General features: G+C 37.2%; 2 protein-coding genes across 4 annotated transcripts; one reads left to right on the forward strand and one right to left on the reverse strand.

The window, feature by feature from the left end:
• Positions 1-9: 9 nt before the first annotated feature.
• LOC105257112 lies at positions 10-5,697 on the forward strand. Of its 3 annotated transcripts, none has more exons than XM_011267525.2 (8): positions 10-135; positions 1,232-1,526; positions 1,644-2,049; positions 2,190-2,498; positions 2,568-2,973; positions 3,133-3,784; positions 3,935-4,016; positions 4,443-5,697. In XM_011267525.2, the coding sequence occupies exons 3-7, from the start codon at positions 1,720-1,722 to the stop codon at positions 3,996-3,998; spliced, it is 1,761 nt and encodes a 586-aa protein (XP_011265827.1). In that variant the 5' UTR covers positions 10-135; positions 1,232-1,526; positions 1,644-1,719; the 3' UTR covers positions 3,999-4,016; positions 4,443-5,697. The 3 variants fall into 3 exon arrangements, with proteins under 3 accessions (XP_011265827.1, XP_011265829.1, XP_011265828.1); XM_011267526.3 differs by lacking the exon at positions 10-135 and adding an exon at positions 711-861; XM_011267527.2 differs by lacking the exon at positions 3,935-4,016.
• Positions 5,486-11,443, reverse strand: LOC105257113 (ionotropic receptor 25a). Its single transcript, XM_011267528.3, has 6 exons — positions 10,687-11,443; positions 9,920-10,278; positions 8,890-9,684; positions 7,002-7,840; positions 6,429-6,764; positions 5,486-6,372 (listed from the first exon to the last, which is right to left on the reverse strand). Exons 1-6 carry the CDS (start codon positions 10,820-10,822, stop codon positions 6,021-6,023), a joined length of 2,817 nt encoding a protein of 938 aa, XP_011265830.2. The 5' UTR covers positions 10,823-11,443; the 3' UTR covers positions 5,486-6,020.
• Positions 11,444-15,339: the final 3,896 nt, after the last annotated feature.

The raw sequence follows: 15,339 nt of genomic DNA on the forward strand, positions 1-15,339 counted from the left end.
GGCGCGAAGTTGGCGTTGACCGCACTAGCGACGCCGCGCGGTGGCTCGCAAAGGCTCCAGTAGCTCGCCATGTTTTTTACTGAGTGGGGTGTGTAGAAGAGAGGCCGGGGTGAAATCATCTCTCGAGGCATGCAGGTACGTTTAAGAATTTTGCATTTCTCGTTATCAAGGTGGACACGCGTGTCCGGATACGTGCGTTCGCGCGATTCCCGTCGCGATTCTTGGTTGCGAGCGATCGCGTAACCGTCGCGTTTCGTAACGTCGTCACATCGCGCACGGGCTCATGCGTTCCGGGCAAGAGGTATGACTCAGGCAAAACTATAGCGCAATCGGCAAGGTTATTTGCATTACATATATCCGTCCCTTTGCCAACAACTCGCACGCGCGGATACGCAATTGCGTCGCTCGCCTAAATCCGCGCTCGTTCGTTCTCTCTTTCTCTCGTTCGCTCGCTCGCTCTCTCTCCCTCCCTCTCTCTCACTCTTTCTCTCTCTCCCTCTCTCTCTCTCTCTCCCTCCCCCCCTCTCTCTCTCTCTGCGCGTTGTGCATTCGCAATCCTCATGGCGAGATAACTCCGAAGAGATCGATGTATATATTGCGTTTTGTTGCACACGTCTGCATATCTATAGATAGATAGCACGTCTCTTTGACAACAGTCACAATGGTCTCGAACATGTGTAACGTCGCGATTCTATTTGCATATGCGCTGCATGACTTCTGGACCTTGGTCTTTGTTTCTCCGCCTTCTCGCAGTGCACGTTGGCAAAATTTATTATTCTGTACACTGTGATGTATAGAGTGTTGTCTATATATGTGGCAGCTGACGTATTTCTTTAAACGGTTACCAACAAATATTAATATGTTAAGTATTATAAAGTAGAATATTTCACATAGAATATATCACGGAAATTTTTACAGCATTATTGATGTAATATGATTTAATATGAATAAATAAATAAACTTGTAGAGATATTTGTAACTTGCGCTTATCTATAATTATAATTTAATTTCATTGTATTCGTATAACAGATTGTCGAGTCATAGAAATTAATTACTCTTATGAAAAGTATAACTAGCTAAGAAGTTCTGAGAAAATATAAATAAAATAATGAATGAGATAATATTATTTAGATTTTGTATATAATATCGAAAAATGTTAATTATAAATGAAACGATATGTGCTGTGGTAGCAAAGCGATTATTTATATAATTTTTATTTGTTAATTTTCAGTGTCAAAATGGGAAGGAGACTATACTTGTTATCCTTCACTAAGACCTGCCAGCCTCACTTTAATGATATATCCACCACCCATGCACAAGAACTAAATAATTTTTAAACAACGTAACAAACTCTAAGAAACGCTAATAATATTTCCGGGCAATTAAGAAATTTAATGTGAGAAATTTAAAACAAGAAGCGAAGAAAACGTTTGATAAGCCCGTTTGATAAGTCCAAGCGTTGCGGTGGTGGATTCTGTAAAATTGAAAAATTAAAGGACAATAATAAAATACCTTACTGTATATACGTGAGTTTGAATTTACATAGATTTTAAAGGGTTGTTGATTTTAGTGAGACTCTTCGTTGAAATGTTGACGTTATAAGATGAATGTAATCCATGAATCATGATTATAATTTGTTGTAGGAGAGAAGATGATCACCCTGGAGGTAGTGGAGTTGGTTAGAGTTTCTGGGTCTAGGAGGAGATTTATTAAAAGGGAATGAGGAATCCGGCATTGCATTTGATCGGGATAGCGGCGTCCCCTGGAGGAGGAGGTGAAGTCTTTGGTTCGCGGGCCGAGGAGGAGTTGCGCCAGTGGCTTGAAGCACGCCTGGACGCATTGGGGATTGACCCTGTTGCGTACTCGCGATTTGTGCTCAGCCTATTGCGCCGCCCCGACTCGGCCCTAAGTCCTCCAGAAGAGGCAATTGAGCTAGGTAGAGGCACAGGACGTCGCATACGTGCCCGATCTAAAGCAAAGCTGCCAACACATGGTGACAGGGAGCAACGACGAGCTGTTGTGCAATGTCTGACAAGTGCCGCTGACGACGTGAGTTTAAAATATAATTTTTATTAAGGAAATCTTTAATTTAATCTTTAATTAATATATAAAATCTTTAATTTCTGTTTCCTAAATTGATACGTTATATGATAATTACATGTAAAAAATAATATTTCTCCTATGTATAGAAATACGGAGTGGAAACACTGGTTGATGAATTGTGTATAAAATTAAAAGAATTGGAGGGAGGAAGTTCGCATGATGAAAAAGAAGAATCTAAAAAGTCCAGTGATGAACCCAAAACGAATTTAGAAGCGCTCACACCTCGTGATAGAGCTCTTAGATACTACGCAGCATTCCCATCCTTGGAATCTGTATCCATCAAAAAATTTTCTCTCAAAAATTCTGCCAATAGCAACAATAATAAAGACAACGGAATTAATTTGCATAATAATAAAAATAACAGTGCTTATAATAAAAAAACTAAAATGTCTATTGTAAGTATAACACTTCCTTATTTATTTGGCATTTTATTATCAATATGATAAATTATTTTCTTTTTTTAGAGCATTGAATCACAAAGATCAGAGGATAAAGAAAGCTTCGGATTCGTTAAATCAATGGAACGGGAAAGGGAAAAAGAACGCGAATTGGAACTCGATCAATTAAGATTAGCGCAGCTAAAGGCAAAGTTTAATGAAAACTTGGAGGCACTTTGGAATTCAGTACCAGGCAATGCGCAGGACACAGCTTCAATATGGGCAGCTCCAACACTTTCCATTCCTTCTGGACCTCTATGGCCAACAGACACTACCAAGACAATCTTTACTTTACCTATTTCAAATAACGATTATTCTACTGACACACCAAATCAAGACTCAATTGTTGATGAATCACCGCTTATCCCCTGGGATATAGATCTAATCAGCATTGAAGATAATGCAGATGAATACAGCAATAAAAATACAGCAGGTCAGACAAAAATATATGTGACGACATATAATTTATGAATAATACTATTAAAAAATTTTATATAGAAGAAGAATTTTTAAAGAATTTTTAATTGTTTTTTTTTGTTTTTTTTTTGTTTTTTTTTATTAAAAATTCTTATGTATTAATGTATCATTACAGAATACAATATAAATTGGTCAGATTCGGTTACGGATGGACCCTGGTGCTGGAGAGGAATCGATAGCAACTTAGCTACAGGCTTGTATTGTCACAATCCTCAGACTGGTAGTTGCTTCTTTCCAATAGCATCATGTAAAACTCCAATTGGAACTTGCAAACAGTCTCGTTCGAGTTTGAAGGTAAACAGCCTTCCCGAACCAGATGAAGATTTATTGACTTCCATGCGTACTCACTTTCGTCCGATAAAGGACGATGGTCACTGGGCAGATGGGACAACGTTTCCCGTAAACAATACAGTAGAACGAGTTGCCTATCGCAGATCCGAATCAGGAAACTTGCTGTATCTTCCTGGCGGAGAAAGCCCTTATATGGAGTACCGGGAGAGCGATGCGGTGATGCCACCCGTGTCTACGAATTTAACGTTGAAGTTTCGAGTGCGTCAATGCGACAAAGGCGTCCAAACCGAGCCCATACGATCTCCGGTCAAACGTCGTATCCTTTCCGAACAGGATCATTTTCGCTATTCCCCGATCGGAGCTGAAGATGCTACTATACTTGAACAAGAAAATATCGAAAAAGATTCCTTTGATTCGGAATGGCCTCAACTTAATTGGGTACAATCAAGTGTACCTCTGCACAATGATAGAAAAAGGTAATGAATATAGTTATAAAATATATGTGTCATATATGCATTGCACAAATGCCTCAGTTACATAAAAATTGTAACATAATCGTCGTAATTGCAAATACTTATGAAGTAGTTTTACAAATTAATTAATTGGTTTTTTTTATTATTATTAAGTGAGTGGAGTCGACCAAATTGCCAAACTGGAATTGCCATACGAGATTTGCAATACAATACATAATCGTTACATTTCAATTGGGTAATAACAAAAAAAATGATTATAAACAACTTATATTTCTAGTGCGAAAGATAAATATTGATATATGTGTGTTTATTCTAAAAAATTTAATTAATATTAGATAATTAAATTTAAATAATAGACTAAATTAATTTAATATAATCTATGCAATAGGTATAACATTTTCATTGGAAAATATTTGAATGCGTTTTGATCCTTCAAAAAATGACATGAGATCAATTTTTCTTTAGAACAGGACTCACACATGTTAAAAAAAAATATGCAAAGAATTACAACAGAGATTTTGCTACTTAGTAATTGTCCTGAATTCAATTGCAATTCGAAGATATATTGATAGTTTGGATAAAACTTTTACAGACACAATTTAGTTTTGTCACACAATAATTGTATGTACTCTAATTATACATGATATCTTTTTTCTGATAGAAGGCACAGTAGCAGCTTTGGGTGCCAGCCATTGACGACTTTGCGTCCTTTGACCTTGTGAACTGGATAATGTAAGCTGCTAAATAATTCTATATGACGGAGATTTGAGGTTTAGCTATATATACTTTTTTTTCGCAAAATAAAGAAGCGAATGATAGGTGCGTGAATGGGGGTCCTCTTGGCATGTGGAATTTGTTATGCATGTATCCAAGAAGGCACGAGTAAACCCCATCGTCACTCGTAATAAGCAACATGCAATCGAATACAAAACGAAACGCGAGGATATTAATTATTCATTTAGATAGTTATTATTAACCCTCTTTGTGAGATGAGTAAAAAGGAATGAGAAAAAAAAGAAGTGTGTACACAATGTTTCACATAATGTCTCACGTTGCAAAAACGTTGAAGACTACGAATAACTACGAGTGATTTAAGTTGTAGATTGTTGATTACTTTGTGATTTTTGAGGAGAGAATTTAGTAAGCTGGTTTTTTTAGAAAATTGTAGCAAGCAGTTTTGTTTCTCGTCTAACGTGCAAGCTAAGAGTATACTTATTCAATTTTTATTGAAAAAAAAGGAAAAATAATGGGTGTTAAAATTGAAAATTGGAGACAAATTCGAAAGGATAGTTGAGTACTTATTTTAAATGCTGCACGTTGCAAATCGGGTATTTAATTAAAGTGCTGTTCTATTTTCTTGTTGTTTTTTCGTAATTATTAACGGATTATCTTCTTAATCTCGTATTCTCCTAATTATAATTTAACTCCCTAGAAGATTAATCCTTCCCTCTATCCTCTTTTCCCTCTCCCATCTTCCACATCTCCTTGTATCCAATGCTTTCCCTGTGCTCACCCTAAGAAAATCGAATAACTGAGAATGTACATGTAAAAAAAACGTGTAATTTGAAAACACATGCTTACCTCATGAAAGAGGTACGCAAGAAAAAGAAAAAAAAATACAAGAAATGTTACTAGTATGCAAATGCCTTAGAAAGGAATGTTGAAAGATGTTAATGTGTCCAAAGGAAGTGTATAGCGTGTATAATTGACTTTGTCTTTGAGAGGGATGATTTAAGAATGTGCAAGAATCGAATGTTGAAAGATGTCAATGCATGGAATGTGTCAACACTTATAACTGACTCTTTGTCTTCAGGAAATGCTATAAAAGAAAATGCAAATAAAAAAGTGGAACGAACAAAAATATATTTGCGCGATAATGTATGGAAAAGGACAAATTAAAGGCATTGCGAACATTATACATAATTTTGAATCTTCCATCTCTTCACATATTTATTCATCCAAAAAATCCGATTATATCCTCTCCTTTTATCAGGACAAATTATCTAAAGTCACAAACATGTCACAAGTACGATATATGCTAAGAGCATGCAAATTGATTTATAAAGTTACCATATATTACAATAACCGCTTCACTGTCACATCAATATGAAGATTCATAAATCTAAAAAACATCTTGAAAATCTTATAGAAAATTAGCATATTGTCTAAAAATAATTTTATATTTGTGCGATAATTTATTTTCTATATTTTTATATATATCTCCCGAATAACACGGAACTTAAAATCTTGATCTAAATTGCATTGATTTAAATCCATGTGTGGGAGCAGGATGTAAATTGAATCTTATTGGTTTGATTGCTTTTGTTATCTTAGATTTGGGAGATGTATCGTTACGTATCGCTATGTCGCTAACTTTCGCACGATAACGATAATACCAATATTCAAATGCTAGCGTGAGACAAGCAAAGACAATGCCCACGAAAATTACGAGGAATACTCCGCCAATATTATGAATACTGATACCATCGCTCTGATCATTTTCTAAATCGCAATTTTTCCGCATAGGATTATTCTTCCACCATTTGTCTTTCAACTTTTCCAATCTTCTCTTGTTCAATAGTATGAGGATTCTGCAAAAAAGATTGTTCTTCATAAAGAATATATACAAATATGTTTCCATACGTACGCGTTATTAAATTGATCCTTCAATGGTGATCCTTGTTGGACAGCGATAGCGTACGGTTTTCTCGAAAATTCTTCCCCGACTTGAGTTAGATCGCAATTTGTCAGGACGAGATATTTGACGGTCGAGGCATCTCCGATGAAAGCGAATTCATTATTCTCATACTGACCCTTACGTCGAATTCGTTTTAAAGCTTCGTCGATTGTGCTTGGAAAGCCAGCCTCTTTCATAGCTTGAAACATTTTTGTATACTTGTCGCTAACAGGATAATCCCAGACGGCGAGTTTCGCCCTTTCCACATCCGATAAGCTATCATTCAGGCTCATATCTTTCCAAATACTACAAAAAATTTGGAATAAGTTTAACTTGATAAAGAATTTCTCGCGCATGAAGCTGATGGGAAGAAGAGAAAAGATGACGGAAAGAAGAAGAGAAAAGATGACGAGAAGAAGAAGAGAAAAGATGACGGGAAGAAGAAGAGAAAAGATGACGGGAAGAAGAAGAAGAAGAGAAAAGCTGGCGGGAAGAAGAAGAGAAAAATTGATGAGAAGAAGAAGAAGAGAAAAGATTGCTTACTCATAAAAGCGAGATTCGATATTCGCCATCCTGTCAAAATAGACGTACGCCGGGGAATTTAACATAGGCGCATACTGTATTTTGTACTGTTTGCTAAGATCCTCCAAGGTCTCGATAGGTATTTCCAGTCTGGACACTGTGAGGAAAGCCGCCAGGTTTGCTGTGTAGGATGCGATGATGATGAATCCGAAGAGCCACCATGTGGCCGCCACCAATCTGCCGGATAAATTTTTCGGCGCCTCGCCGCCACCTTGAGGAGTCAGAGAAGTCATGCAAAACCAGAAGCACTCCCTGAGATTGAACTCCCTCTTCTCGTCGTCGTCTTTGTACTTCTCGCGATTGTTCTGATAGCTGTAGGGCGACCAGCGGTCAAACGTCCACATGAGGAAGCTGGTGAAGAAGTAAGCCGCCAATATGCAGAGCCAAACGTCCCTCTCCAATACGGTGAGAAACTTGAAGAGCGACGTCGTTGTCTTCGTCTTCAGCATCATGATCGTCAGACCGACTAGATCGTAATAGGGCACGGTGAAATCCACGATCTTCTCTCGCTCTGCCATTACCCATATCGAGCCTAGACCGATATCGGCCCGCTTGTCTACCAGCTCCCTTATTATACCGTCCCAACTGCCGTTCTCGTTCAACGCCCCATACTGTCCATCCTCCACCTCGCGCACCTCGTATTCAAATGGCACGGTTTCGCGGATCGCATCCAGCAGGTCGATACAGAAACCGTACCAACGATTAGTCTTGTTGTTGTACATCATGAAAGGCGCATGCTGAATGGTAACCACCCTGTAGTTTGTTATCGCGCTGTTGTTCATGATGTCCTCGTTGGTGATCTTTTGGAAAATCGCAAGAGTTGTAAGTCCTCTCTTGTTCTCTCGTTATGCGTGAACAATCGACGTGTAATGTTGGATTACACGCAGGATGGACAGTGTCGTATCGGGTCGGCGCCGGCGCCGATGTGTGAAGAGAAGGTGGTGCGAAGCGAGCAAAACTAAATACGCAAATAAGGGCGAAGGGAGAAGGGGGTGCGAACTCGTGCGCTTTCGTGACGCGATATGTGAGTAAATATAAGTGCATGTGACTATCCATTCTCTGACCACCTTGAACTTTTTCCAGGGCAGATAAGCGATCGTCATTAGACGAGAGCGATGGTGAGGCAGATACGTGGTATGATATTAATAAAGGAAGAGCTTACGTCGAAAAATATCCCTTTTTTTCCCTCCAATGTAAGTGTAACTCATTTAATGAATATTATTGCGTTTGCATTTATTAACAAACAGTCTCTTTGAGAAGAGCAATAATTCGAAACACATGCCAGTTTTTTATACTTGAGCATTTCTGTATCTTTTTTAATTTATAGATTTTAGTTTATCATTTATATTACGCTAGACTATAGTGCAGGTCGAATATTTTTCGCAGATGACCAAACGTTAGATATAAAAGTCAAAATGCACTACAATACCATTTTAATGCAATTCCAATTCAATACGGCGACGAAATTGCATTTTTTGCGAATTATTCCTGAACGTATTCATGGAACATGGAAAAGGATAGTACAATGCGGACAAAAAAATATGATCGATCGCATAAATGCCGCTTGGTCAACCACGATGGTCAAGAGTGATCAATAATCCTTGGATATGGCACTCGAGAGAAATGGAAGAAAAATCGAAAAGGTCACACGCGATATTGAAAACATCTTCGTATTTTTCAACCAGGAAAAAAATTTCTTAGAATATATATCGTGTGCAAACGTAATCCCCTCGTTCGTTTAATATCGACAAATCGATTAAAAAGTAAAAAAAAGAGATGAAAAATATTACTAAATTAAATTATTCGATTAACACACATATACGCTACGTCTCGAGCAACTTGGACCTACTTGCACGGTCGTATCTATGCCCGCCTGCCATTCTCCGCTCTGTTTCCTCGACGCGATCTTTTCCCGTTCCATGTTCACCAGGTACATGAACATCTTAAAGTCCGCGCCGTGTTCTCCATTTTTTCTACCCCAATGAATACCGGCGTACGTCGGCGTCATATTCTTCGAGGTCGCCATCAATTTAGCCAAAAAGTCCAGGCCCCTCGTCGGCGTGTTGGTCTCGTTGTAGATGTTGCAATTGATTTGATGGGGTTCCAAGGGCCAGTCGCCGTTATCCAAAGCCGACTTCATCGCACGAACTCCCAACAAGGTCAAATCGTAATAGAAAGCGGATGTAAGGAACGTTTTCGGGAGTATCGTTCTCGCGACGGACTCCACCTCGCTTTGATTGCCCAACGTCGGCGATTGCGGCTTGATGTATAACAGGGTGATATTCTCACATTGACAGCTCGGCCATAATTCGTCATTCAAAGTCAAAACGAACCAGCCGTACTTCCGTCCGGTGAAGCTCAACGATTCCGCGATATCCAATACCGTATCGATGGATTTTTCGTCGCCCAGTAGAAAGTAATTGACTACATCCAAATCTCGCAATCTCATTAATTGCTCTTTAATTAATTCGTTCGAATTCTGCAGATTGTTGATGACGTGTCTGGTCGGCACGTTTAACAACAAACTCTTATACTTGTGATTCATAATGAAATTCTTATCGAAGAGAATGCCGGCATTCGTGATGTTCATCTGGATCGCCAGCTGACGGATTATCTCGGGCGCGAGATCGCCCGGTGTCATTACCTGAAGTGAAATTAAACTAAATCGGATCTTCTTGAACTGGACTTTAATAAACAAATGGTTATACATATTTCTAAATTGTTGAAAGCAAGATACATAAAACTATAGCTGACAAAGCACAAATCGGAATATATTAGACACATATCTGAACTCGCTTTAAATATATCAATGGACATGTAACGGCTCTGTTTTCTGTTAGCAGATTTTTCCATGTGTGCAACTAAACGCATTCTGGTACCTGGATCAAGTAATTTTTCTGATCAAGGTCCAGATCTCGCCAGTAGCGGATATCACCTTCCTGGCCGTATTCCGCGGATAAGGTCGGGATTCCCATGGCCGCGGTGAATGAATTTGATGCTTCGGCGCCCGGGCCGATTGTCGTCACGTCCAGGACCAGATCTGGGACGTTGGAGCCGCCTTTCCCGACGGCCGAGCCCCAGACGTCACATATAGTATCGAGACTCTCGCCCGAATCGTTTTCGTTGATTTGCACGGACCATACATTGCCTAGATGATCTGGATATTTCTCCTTCAGAGCCTTCAAGGCAGCGGTCACGCTCACGTTGGCCGCCTCGTTCTTCAGGCCATTAATTATAACTAATTGGGGAAAGAGCACATGGCATGCGAAAAAAAAGAAAAGAGATAAAATCGAGTCAGGCGATTAATCTTAAGATGTAACACTCTTAGGATACTATCTTAAATAGCTTGTTAATGAAAAGTTATAATCATCGCTATGAGAGAAAAGCAGTTATCGCGAGTCATTCGAAAAACTTAATGAAAACAGTTTAAAAAGCTGTTTCCATTTTCGCAAATGGAAGCTCTCTGTACATGTCTGTTACGTACTAACTGGATGTGACTTTTTTTTCTCTCGTGATGATTAATGTAACCGTTAATAACAATACGTCATGATGTCACATCGATCATAAATATTGTTACCGTCAGAAATTGTTATCGCTTTACGCAAGAAATATTCCAATCAAAAATTTCTACGGGATGGAAACCTACAGAGATTCACCGGTCTTGATCGCGTCGGTCTCTGTTTATCGCCTCCGCTCGATGCATCCTCTCCGTGGACCGTAAAAATCACCGATATAACGTACAACGTCATACAGGTCTTCGCGACGCAACGATCAAAAAGCATGATCAATCGAGCTTCTCCGACTTGAAAATTAAAAGCGTCGAACGATCACCGATATTTCCAAGGATATGACAAATCTATAATCAACTTGGTCCATCGAAGATATTTTCAGCAACACTAAGATAAAGATTAAAACTCGAAGTTATGTATATCACTTATGTCAACGTTCTTTCGTTCGATGGATATCGAAGGATATCGAAGGCGCATCGAGGGGGAAAACGCGCTAAAGTTAGTCGCTTCGAGAAAAGTGCGCTCAATTTCCCGCGATTAATTGTTACTGCGTTTATATCGAGGTTAATAATCGTCAGTTCGATCTCGAAGTAGGCGTATGGAAGTAGGACGCTGGGTCGGCAACACGGCCTTCACGGTCCAGTTATACAACTCGAGGATGAAAGCGATGGTAGCGATGACCGTTGTTACGCGGCATCGTCGGCTTACGCTTTCCCTCAAAATAATCTTTCCTCGGATTCGTCATACGCAGTCCGAAAACTTCGAAACGAATATCGCACGGTCAGTTGTCTACTGGCGAAGTGGTAAGCAGGTGTCTCGCTCTAAGGTGTCCTACGGTTTATTTGTGTTTGTCCATCGGTTGCCGCGGGGATGACCCCAATCAATCGTCCTAGCCCATCAGCACACCTGTCATTTCTTCTTTTAATGAAAATCCGATGGATATATATCTAGGATTTGCAGCGCGTCGCGTTTCGAGAATCGAGAACACGCGAGCGATAATTACGAGTTAATTCCGTGCAAATCATCGCATGTTTTACAACTCTAGGAAATATTTTCTTGAATGCCTAGATTAATCGTCTCGGGAGAGCTTATCAAGAATGAAATCTTGATAATGAAAATATACAAGCGCGAGCTGCGTGCTGTAATAAAAGGAAAACGTAATTATTATAGAAAGTGCTAATAGGAAGGAGCATTATAATTAACGTATTGCATTATTAATTATGATTTCGATCCTGAATATTTATTTACACAAATGATCAGCGATGGAATTAATACCATTGAATCAGGTTGGGAAATTGTATTTGCTCGAAGCAAATTGATCGAGAATGATGTTAATGATTTGCACGCGGTGAAAAAGTGACCTCTCGTACGCGAAAAGAGATACGAATGCTAGAGGATTTGCATTTACGCATTACGGTTGTCGGGTCGGTGTAATCGATCATTTCCATTTCATTTATTCGCTGTTTTTCTGAAATCGATTCAGCCTTTGCGAAAAGGACTCTACTTAGCCAGTTAAGTGTGCTTTGATTACCGTTCGTCCTTTGCGTTCGCTTTTTCATATATCTCTTTGAATCGCAATAAATCTGATCTTTTTTAAAAAATGGAACGCGCTCTCTATCTTGATAACTTTTGGAAAAATTTATAGCTACAGAAATATAAACGAAAACGAAAAGACTAAGCAATTAACGTTCAAATAATCGTGATAATCATTTTGATGTCTATTTTGATAATTTTATATATGTAGATATGTATCAAAATACATATATCAGAAAAATTTTTAAATGAAAAAGCAAGAACTGTCAAAGAAGCACGAAGACAGTTTTTATGTGTGTTTAGGATCGAATGAAATATCCAGGTACAATAGCAACGGCAATGACAACATTGTATTCCTTTTCCGGTAATATAACTGCCATCGAAATAAATCACCACTGCAAAAATGATTTATAATTCGTCAGAGTGCACATTTTCGCTCAAATATTTAGTTTATGTACATATAAATTGAGATTACTTTATCATTTTAGGATAGATGACTTTACCTTACCATACATCTTTGTTTTTATTTTAACAGCATCTGTATTTTATACACGAACAACATTGTTAAAAATGATTGCGCGATATTTTTTATACATTTTTAAATATATATTATATGTACAAATAATATAATATATTATATAATAATATTATTTGTAGATATTGTATATAATATATAAATAATTTTGTTTCATTTTTTTGACAATCAGAAAAATTACTTTTAAGATCGGCTGTTATTTAAACCACGTCACGCGAACTTATATCAATCGATTACTATGCATTTCTTACACGCAAATCAACCGGTTGCAAAAAAAATATATATAGTCGAAAACTACATTCCGTGGTCCAGTAATTTATAATTGCGCGATAGGAATTAAACTCCGTCCTTGACACACATGGAAGCTAAGCTCGTGGTTAACGAGCAAGCGGGGATTAAAAATCTCATGAAACGTATAATTTAAGCACAATCAATTCGGAGCCTTGTAATAAGTCTAACTCCATCGTGGACGCCGCGGCGTCAAAACGTCAGATACTTGTCAGATACAAAATATCGCGTGTGATGGTGCTATCAAACGATATGTTATTATAAGGCAATTATTATTATTATTATTTTCGCCATTAAAATTGGAGATCATTATCTTAGATAAGAAATAAATATTACGATCAACTTTATATTGTACATATCTACTTATGAATCTAACATGGGTAGACATTAATTTCCGCTCGCTCGGTTTGTGACATCCAGATATTTAAGATATTAATATCAAAAATATCTCACACGTGTCAGATCGAAACCTTTTTCGATTTTAATGTCGTCTGCCAGCACTATCATTTTTTCTTGGACGATTTTTGACAACCTTTAGAAATCATAGCTTGTATATAATTCTAAATATAAAATATAAAAAATGCAGTTAAATTTCTCACATAAATATCATTAATTTATATATATATATATATATATATATATATTATATGTAATTAAATATAATATATTTAATTGCATATAATTTTATATTTATTAACACATCAAAATTATATAATATTTTTTATATAATATTTTATATAATATTTTTTTTGCGAATTTTTTCACATTTGAATGCCGTTTTTCAGCGACGCAAATATTATAAAATTACATTATTCGTCGATAATAGAAATTGCAAATAAAAAAAATACATACATGTTGAATTTCCTTTTTAAACGATGACCTTCTCTTTCTTCGGAGTATTTTATTTGTCGAATGGTTAGCATCTATTATATAAATGTAAATTCGCGAGATTTATTTTTCGTGCATTATTCCCAGCATTATTCTGAATGGCGGGTTTTTTCTTTATCGCATTGTAAATCTTCATTGTACTTATCCTCGACCGTACAATCGTCCCTTAACCCGTCTTTTTCATAATCCGACATGCTCTCATATAAAAACTCATTTGTCTTTACAGAGTGCAAAATTTCTGCGACCATCAAAATTGTCTGACTAAGAGCATCTCTACTATGATTATTTTGCACTTTTTACATTGTTGCGAATTAAGGTATAAACAGTCACTTAAAGTCCTTACGAGTTTAGTACTTAAATTGTTAATAATTAAATGCATCGTTGACTCTCTTATCATATTTAGAAACCATATAAACTTTTAATTGTTCTCGCGCTAAAATGTAAATACGTTCTATAATCGCCTTTTAATGAAAGTGTTAATAAGGATTATATAAATATGAAAGCAAAGCTTATCCTCCGAATTTCACACATACATTAGCAGCAGACTACGTAATTAGAATGATTCTCGCGGTTACGAAATAATTAATTAAATTCGACAATATTAACGTTAATGCTTTTCAACAATTCATCTGTACAGAATATAGGTATAATTTAGCTTTATATATATCAAACAATAACTTATTAGAACGAAATACGGGAGGCGAAATACATTCGATTTCGAGGCAATTTAATACGTAGATAACTTGATCAGTCGTGCATACATTTTGCATTATTTCGATAAATTGATCATTATTTTCTTTCTCGTTTTTACCGAATAATGACACTAATTATACAGAAATATGCCATGAAATACGAACAAGTTATTCTCTCATATATAAAACGTTTGGTCTTCATAATTATTTGCGGCGTTTTTCTGTGACACGAATGCATAAAAAAATAATATCACGGCGGATATTATAGATTCACAATCATCATTGTTTGTTATCGGGGATCCTCCATAATATTTTGTCGGGAGATTTTCCTTGTGTCCGCTGAAAATATTGACTCGGCATGGCTTGTTGTAAATTTTATCGCGCAGCTATATATTCTCACTATTCGCCTCGCGCATTCTTATATCGATTCTCTTCTAGGAATCATAAAAATTCATCGCCTCTTAATCTTAAAATAGTATATATATACATTCTTACAGGGTCATTGAGATTTATATACTATTAATCAACGATAAAAGAAATTGTAGGCTATCGTTTGCGCATTTTAGCATTTATCATACCTATCAAGATTAATCGAAGAGAGGATCGATATTCGATATAGAAACGTATACGTGGCAAGATTTGCATTGTACAATAGTTTCCACGAAGACTCGCTTTGTTTATCTTGTTATTCAAAGGATATCGAATCCATCATCTTTGTGTCTGTTGGGCGAACAAGCCCTCGCTTATTGTTAAGCTTGTCAAAGAGACATCTTTGATAATAATTCGACGAGTTAGCACGGTTCACGGGACTTTCTGAAAGATAAACAGATTCATATGCTACCAATCAGTCCCGA

Source organism: Camponotus floridanus, unplaced genomic scaffold (genome assembly GCF_003227725.1).
Source record: "Camponotus floridanus strain SB8 unplaced genomic scaffold, Cflo_v7.5 scaffold24, whole genome shotgun sequence".
In the NCBI taxonomy this organism is placed as follows: domain Eukaryota; kingdom Metazoa; phylum Arthropoda; class Insecta; order Hymenoptera; family Formicidae; genus Camponotus; species Camponotus floridanus.

Coding starts and splice junctions, on each gene's coding strand:
- LOC105257113 (XM_011267528.3), bottom strand. CDS start 10,822: ATGCTTTTTGATCGTTGCGTCGCGAAGACCTGTATGACGTTGTACGTT. Junction 10,279..10,686: donor ATCAAGACCGGTGAATCTCT/GTAGGTTTCCAT, acceptor TTCCCCAATTAG/TTATAATTAATGGCCTGAAG. Junction 7,841..8,889: donor GCATAGATACGACCGTGCAA/GTAGGTCCAAGT, acceptor ATTTTCCAAAAG/ATCACCAACGAGGACATCAT.
- LOC105257112 (XM_011267525.2), top strand. CDS start 1,720: ATGAGGAATCCGGCATTGCATTTGATCGGGATAGCGGCGTCCCCTGGA. Junction 2,499..2,567: donor AAAAAACTAAAATGTCTATT/GTAAGTATAACA, acceptor TTCTTTTTTTAG/AGCATTGAATCACAAAGATC. Junction 2,974..3,132: donor CAGCAATAAAAATACAGCAG/GTCAGACAAAAA, acceptor GTATCATTACAG/AATACAATATAAATTGGTCA.